The following is a 6,975-nucleotide window of genomic DNA, read 5'->3' on the forward strand; positions in this document are numbered from 1 at the left end:
GGCAGGATGCCCACGCACCCTCTCCATCACCCGGCACACACTCAGTGCTCACCATTGATGAGGAGCTCGGCCCCAGGCAGCCCGTGCTGGTGCACCACGGGCTTCCCATCCTGCCGGGACCAAGCCACCCACAGCGGTGGCGAGCCCTCGGCGCGGCACAGCAGGGTCACGCTCTCCCCGATCTCAACCTCCAGGTCCCCCAGGGGCTCGGGGAAGTGCGGGGCAGCTGCAGGAGAGAGCAGTGGGAAGGGGCTTGGGCAGGACTGCCACCCCCCTGCTACAGCACCCCGGCTTCCCAGTGCCCGGGGCTGTGCAGAGCTGAGCCCCGAGGAGAGGCAGGGCTGCAAAACACACGAGCCAGGTGCCTTGAAGGGTTACGAGCATGACTCAAAGTATTTATTGATTTTATTGCACCCCCCCAGCTTTGACCTTCAGTTGCACTCCGCACCCCTCTTGCTGAGCAAAACTTTCTTGTGCTTTTCTACCATTAACAGATTCAAGCCTTACTGCCCCAACGAGACCCCCACCCTACTCTTCCTCCTTTCCAAGCTATTCCAGCCCTTCACCCTTCAGTGGGAAGCCCTGAGCACCATGTGGGGTGCCTGGCTTTTCAAACAAAGGATTAACCTCCACCTAATCCCACAGATTCTCCCCCTGTACCCCAGCCTTGCCCCACGCGACAGCACCCACAGGGGTCTCTGCCCACATCCCGAGTCATTTCCCTCCTCCCAGCCCCAAAGCCCCGGACACTCACAGCCCACATCCAGCACCGTGCTGGCGAAAGCGTCGCCGGCCTCGCCGCGAGCCTGGCACGTGTACGGCCCCGCGTCCTCCTCCCGCACCACCTGCAGCCGCAGCACGCCACGCTGGCTGCCCGCCGGGAACGCCGCCACCTCCTGCTCACCTGCCCCAAGACGTCCCCCATTAGCACCCCAGGGACCCCCTGCGTGATGTCCCCGGGGGCAGGCAGGGGATCCCGGTGCAGGGATGGGGCTTGCTGCCTGCGAGCATCCCAGCTCTGCTTCACCTTTGTGCCACGCGATCTGGGGAGGGGGCACCCCCGAGACCCAGCACTCCAGGGTCACGTCTTCTCCCACCAGTGCCTTCATGCTCGGTGTCACAGCCAGGATGGCAGGAGGCTCTGTGCCACAGGGAGAGAAACAGCTGCAGATTATGCCTGCAGTGCTCTTTGTGCCTCAATTCACCCCAAGGGGGCCATGGAGACCCCAGAGCCCCACCACCACCACCCTCCTTTTGGACAGCCCTGCCCACAGCTTGCACAAGAAGTTCCCAGCACTGTAGGAAAGAAAAACCCTCGTGCACAGCTGGGATACCCCTCCTGGGGTGCCGGTACCGATGTACTCCAGGCTGATGGCTTGCTCATCCTGCCCCAGCAGGTTGTTGGCAGAGCAGCTGTAGTTCCCCGCGTCCTCCGGGACCGCAGCCCTGATGTGCAGGGTGCCCTGAGAGTCCATGAAAACCCTGCATGGGGTGGGAAGAGAGGGGAAGTCGAGCCCTGAAAAACGGAGCTGATGAGAAATATTGTGAAATTAGTGACAGGGCCTGGCTGTGCCTGGATAAGGCAGGATGGCTTCGAAATACGTACATGAAATTAGGGGCAGCGATATGCCAGCCACCCCAGGTGCGTGAGCAGGGGATGCCTCAACGCTTTCCTCTCCCCAGAGCCATCAGCAACCCTCAGCCCCTCTCTCAGCCCATGCGGCCCCACGAAGGGAGCACCAGCCCCAGTGGGATGCAGGATGAAGGCACCCCAGTCCCTGCAGTCACCTCTGGTCCTGCTCCAGCACCCGGCCCCAGAGCTTCCAGGTGATGTGTGGCTGGGGGTAGCCCCCGGCCGTGCAGTTCAGCCGCAGCTCCTGGCCCCTGCTGAAACGCTGGGGGCTTGTGTCGACCTCCACCCACGGTGCCTCTGCATGGGGAGAAGGCAGAAGGGGACCACAACCAGCACATCACCCCATGGCATCACCCGCTCCTGGGGTGACAAAATCCCCCCGGTGTGGGGCAGAGCCTACCCTGGATGAAGAGCCAGACGGAGGCGGTGGCGGTGCCGTGGGCACTGCGGGCAATGCACTCGTAGGGGCCCGCGTCCCCCGGCTGCACGCGGCTGATCTCCAGCGAGTGGTTCTGCAGCAGCCTGGCCCTGCCGCCCCCCTGCAGGGCCACCCTCCCGTCCCAGCTCCACGTCAGGTTGTAGGGCACAGCGCTCAGCACAGGGCAGGACAGCGCCACGTCTTGGCCCGGCGAAGCCGTGACGTTGCCCGGAGCCAGGAGACGCGGTGGTGGCTCTGCAAAGGCAGCGTGCTGGGCTGTAAGGAGCCTGCACCTGGGGACCCCTGGGCACCAGAGCTCGGCAGGAGCAGCACGCACCTGAGACGGAGACGTAGGCACGAGCCCGCATCACCCCAACCTTGTTCGTGGCCGTGCACTCATAGAACCCTTCGTCACTTTTGGACACCACGGGGATCAGCCAGCTGCTGTTCCCTGAACCTCTGTGAAAAGAGAGAAACCACAGGATCAGCCCCATTCCAGGCACTGGGGCTGGGAATGCCATGCTGCCAGCTGCTCCAAATTCCTTGGGATTTCTCCCATCAGAGCTGGGCATCACACGGACACATCCCTTGGGATTCTCTGCTACCCCCTCGTGATGCTCGCAGACTGGGAGCCCAGGGTGGCACACAGCATCCACCCACCAGCAACATCTGGGGGGTTGTTCTGCCTCTGTGAGTCCAGCACGGAGCAAACTGGGCCAAACTGGAGACCAACCTGAATTGCTTCTCCTCCCCAAGCCTGGCCCCAGCCCGGCTGAGCTGCAGGCGGAAGGGCAGCTCGCTGTGCGCCGAGCAGGAGATCCGCTGCAGCTCGTGGCGGTAAGCCTGGATCCTGCTGGAGATGTTCACCTGGGGCAGGCCTGGAAGCAGTTGGGGACACACACACACAAACACGTAACGTTCCTTGGGAGGCAGCAGGAAAGCCAGATTTAAAATACCCGGGCAGAAACCAAAGCAGAGGGGTGCTGGAAGGAGCCTTTGAGCCCCCTGGGGAAGCGGCGCAGAGCAGGGACCACTCACCGGGGACCACGCTGGTGTAGGTGACACTGGAGAGGCGCTGCAGGGGGTGGCCCTGGGCATCCTCACCCTTCACCTTCAGCAGAAAGTCCCCAGGGGGCGCACGGAGGGGCGAGCCCACCCAGAGCTGCCCCGAGGAGGCGTTGGAGAGGGGCCACAGGGGCAGTGAGAGGAGGGCATGGCCAGAGCTGTTGAAGAGCTCGATCTCCTGCAGATGTCCTGGCGGCTCCAGGCCGCTGCAGTTCACCACCACGGAGATGGGCAGGCCTGCGAGAAAAGCAAAACCCAGCTGTGTTCCCAGCTGCAGGAATCATGGACACTGTCCACATCGTGGCAAGCCCCAGGCTCACCTTGCAGTGGCCGCTCCCCAGGCTGGATGCCGTCGGGGTCCGGCTGGGTGGAGAAGCCAGCTTGGAAATTGATGCTGCTGACGCCCGTGATCCTCACCGAGTGGCGGCCGCTGCTCTGGGTCTGTGAGCAGAGCAAGAGGCACTTACTGAGGGCAGAAGAAGGGGAAGGAGAAGGGCAGCAGCCAGCCCCTTCCACTCGCTCAGAGAGCTCAGTGCCCATCAGGAGAGCCCCGAGCACAGGAGAGGGGCAGGGGCTCTGTGAGCTCCTTTTTTTGGGGTGTCCCAGCCGGAGTGGACAACATAGGGGACCTGGCACCAGCCTACCTTGACCTGCCACATCCCTGGCTCGTGGGGCTGCACCGCCACCACCACGGCCGAGTCGGGGATGCTGAGCAGCTCCTTCAGGTCGCGGCCTTTCTCAAGGAGCTTCCCTGCAAGGAGAAGCAAAGCTCTGGGATGGGCACCCCAGGTGCTTCCCCAGCCCCTGCAGCCTGCCAGGAGCCCTCCACCACACACTTCTCACTGCTGGAGCAAAAGGGGGACCCACGGGGATCCGCCAAATGCTCCCCAAAGCATCTCCCCCCCCGCCTGCTGCTCCCCTGGGCACCCACCTGCCGGGTCCCAGACCTCGATCTGCGGGGCCGGGCCGCTCAGGGAGACGGTGACCTCCTTCAGGCTGGGGTCGAAAGGGACGGGCCACGTGTGCTCCCCACCGTCCTCATGGTCCGCGGACAGCAGGTGGACTTTGGAGGCCTGGATGGCCTCTTCCACCCACTTCAGTACCTGAGGGCAGGCGGGGGAGAATTAACCTGGATCTCCCCCTCGCCGTATGGCGTCACCATTTCAGGGCTGTTTCAGAAGCAGGGCTGTATTGCAGGGGCACAAAACCTCAAGCACACACCTCCCGATGCAAGGGGAACTGAGCAATTTGTTGTAATTGCAATTGCCAGGTGTCTCCTGCTCCACCCCGGGGAGCAGACATGTCCTCCAGTTCACCCATGGGAACAAAACCACACTTTGCTTGGTTCAAGGCTAACGCAGGGCTCCCAGAGCAACCTGGAGGTGCCTTGGGCACAAGGATTGACCCCAGAGAAATACACAAACTGGGTCGGAGCACCCATGCCGCAGCCACCCCGTCCTCGCTCACCTCCTTCACCTGCTGCTTGTCCAGGTGGAAGACCTGCCCGGAGCTGGTGGCCGCGACGCGCTCGTACACGCGGTACCCGGGGTGGCTCCTGTCCCCGCAGTCCCCCGTCAACACGAACACCACCTGCCAGAGTGAGGGTCCCCTGCAGCATCACACAGAGGACAGCACACCCCGGGGGGGACACATCCAGCCCCCTGCTCACTGAGCCAGCTCAGGCTGCAGCCCCCCGGGGATGCCGTATCCCCGTGTTAATGGGTGATGGGGGCGGTTTTTCGTGGCCTGGAGCCACCGTCGTGCTGTGACAGCGCCTGCCCGAGCCACGTCTCAAGGGGACACGGCCTCACCTGGGACTGCTTGTGCTGCAGCAGCCGCAGCAGCTCCTCCTGCTGCTCGTAGTCCTTGGCCCGAGCATCCGTGAAGACGTAGATGAAGGAGCTGGGGTGCGAGACCTCGGCGGCCAGCCTGATGGCTGCCACGCTCATCTCCGGGCAGTCCCCCCCGCCCTGCGGCACAGCGGGGACGTGACACAGGCAGGGCCAGGGATGGGGTCCCCATTCCCCATCCCACAGCGACTCCAGACCAGTGCAACCCCATGAATCCACCTGTACACACACTCCTGTGCCCGCCCCTGCCCACTACCTCCAGCGGCCACCCCAGGCAGGGGGCTCGGGGACACGGTGAGGGCCGGCTCCTGCTTCCACAGGGCTTTGTGCCCTGAAGGGCTGGGGAACGACGTGCATCTGGGGCTTTGCACTGCAGCCAGCACACAAACGCTGCCCGCTAACACACAGCTGTGTCCGAGGGGGAACACAGTGGGATCGAGCATTGCAAGGCAGGAACGGGGATGGGTAAAGCGCAATAAGCTCCCAGAGAGCACTCCAGCCGGCAGGACGCAGCTGAAATGGTTTTAAAGAAGCCATTTTCTAGAAGAAATCGTTGCTTAGGTGGTGTACCTGGACTTGGAGCTGCTGCAGGCGCTGCTGGAAGAGGCGGGGGTCCGTGGTGAGGGTCGCGGGGCCCACCTCTGCGAACACAGAGGTCCCGTGTCAGCCCCTGGCCCCAACCGAGGCACGGGACACGAACGTGGGCCTCGGGGAGACCACCAGCAAGCGGCTTCTGACCCCCACCTACCACTCCTGCCTCCCTCACTGCCCCACTCCAGCCGTTTTCATTGAAATTCAGCATTTCTGCTGAAAATAAAGCCCCGTTCCCTCTCTCTTTATGGGTGGTCTGGGCTCTTTTGAAAAGCAGCTGCTAATTATAGGTGCGCGCCGAGATTCCAAGGTGAGGGCTGGGGTGGAAGGGAACGATTCTGGCACTGGGGGAATTACCAACGCCTCTTGGCGAGCGGTGCTTTTACTGAGGCAGCCCAAAAGCACGTCATGGACTTGTGCAGCAATGCCTGCCAAGGGCTGCACCAGGGGGACAGGAATGGGTTGGGAGCAAAAAGTCACCCACGTGGCACAAGCAGGTGCCAGCATCACCATTAATTGATGGATTAATACAGGGAGAAACAGCCTGCCCCACACCGGCAGGGCAGTGTGGGGACTGTGCCCGCCAGCCACCCCATGCACCATCCCCACCGCAGTCATTGGGGGGGTGTTAAAAAGGGGAGAAGGGACAGGGCACGTACTCGGGGTGCTCCTCGGAGTGATTTTGGGTCAGCCATCCCCATCCAAGCATGTTGATCCCAGCCACCAGCCAGAGCCTGGGGCACCTGGGGGCTGGCAGGGGATCAGCTCCACTCCCCCCCCCCCCACACTCGGTGCGCCAGCACAGCCCCAAACTCACCCAGCCCCAAACCCCGTCCCCTCGGCCCCGTCCCCCTGCCCAGCACAGCCCTACCTGGGTCGTGGAAGGGCACCAGGACGTAATTCCTGATGAGCTTCGTGCCCCTGCTGAGCGTGCGCTCCAGGATGCGCGACGCCCCGTCCGTCACCTGCACCAGGTCGTCGTACATGGAGCCGGTGGTGTCGAAGACGAAGGCCAGCGTGGCCCCCCCTGCACCGGGTTGGGACCCGGTGACACCAGGGGCCAGCAGCAGCCAGAGACCCACAAACACCCCTCCGTGGGGTGGCATCACGGGGGAGAACTTGGGGTGCCGGAGCCCCCCGCTTTGTCCTCGCCCTGCTCCGTCCCTGTCCCCTGGTGCACTGTCCCCAAACCGGGGGGGGGGGGGACGACAGGGGGGTGCGAGGGGCTGCGCACAGCAGGGACAGAGAGGGGACACGCAGCCACCCGCAGCTGCAGCCCTGCTCCAGCGCTCAGCTGCTGGGAGGGATGGAGGGAGGGAAAAAAAAAAGGGTTTTGTGAGCCAGCGGCGTGCTGGGGAGGCCGGGGGGGGGGCTGGGAAGGAGGTCCCGCAGCCCACAGCGGGCTGACACAGCGCCCA

General features: G+C 63.7%; 1 protein-coding gene across 1 annotated transcript in view; it reads right to left on the bottom strand.

Moving 5' to 3' along the window:
- HMCN2 (hemicentin 2) overlaps nucleotides 1–6,975 on the bottom strand; it is a 41,546-nt gene that overhangs the window by 30,420 nt on the left and 4,151 nt on the right. Inside the window, exons 2-17 of the mRNA XM_050714653.1 lie at nucleotides 6,429–6,584; nucleotides 5,537–5,607; nucleotides 4,928–5,086; nucleotides 4,584–4,706; nucleotides 4,048–4,219; nucleotides 3,761–3,867; nucleotides 3,437–3,557; nucleotides 3,090–3,353; nucleotides 2,785–2,929; nucleotides 2,389–2,510; nucleotides 2,034–2,306; nucleotides 1,789–1,930; nucleotides 1,355–1,482; nucleotides 1,028–1,141; nucleotides 755–904; nucleotides 53–226 (exon numbers count right to left, since the gene is read on the bottom strand). Of these exons, the coding sequence (XP_050570610.1) occupies nucleotides 53–226; nucleotides 755–904; nucleotides 1,028–1,141; nucleotides 1,355–1,482; nucleotides 1,789–1,930; nucleotides 2,034–2,306; nucleotides 2,389–2,510; nucleotides 2,785–2,929; nucleotides 3,090–3,353; nucleotides 3,437–3,557; nucleotides 3,761–3,867; nucleotides 4,048–4,219; nucleotides 4,584–4,706; nucleotides 4,928–5,086; nucleotides 5,537–5,607; nucleotides 6,429–6,584 (2,421 nt within the window). The remainder of the gene's footprint in view (nucleotides 1–52; nucleotides 227–754; nucleotides 905–1,027; nucleotides 1,142–1,354; nucleotides 1,483–1,788; nucleotides 1,931–2,033; nucleotides 2,307–2,388; nucleotides 2,511–2,784; nucleotides 2,930–3,089; nucleotides 3,354–3,436; nucleotides 3,558–3,760; nucleotides 3,868–4,047; nucleotides 4,220–4,583; nucleotides 4,707–4,927; nucleotides 5,087–5,536; nucleotides 5,608–6,428; nucleotides 6,585–6,975) is intronic.

Source organism: Cygnus atratus, chromosome 19 (genome assembly GCF_013377495.2).
Source record: "Cygnus atratus isolate AKBS03 ecotype Queensland, Australia chromosome 19, CAtr_DNAZoo_HiC_assembly, whole genome shotgun sequence".
Classification (NCBI taxonomy): domain Eukaryota; kingdom Metazoa; phylum Chordata; class Aves; order Anseriformes; family Anatidae; genus Cygnus; species Cygnus atratus.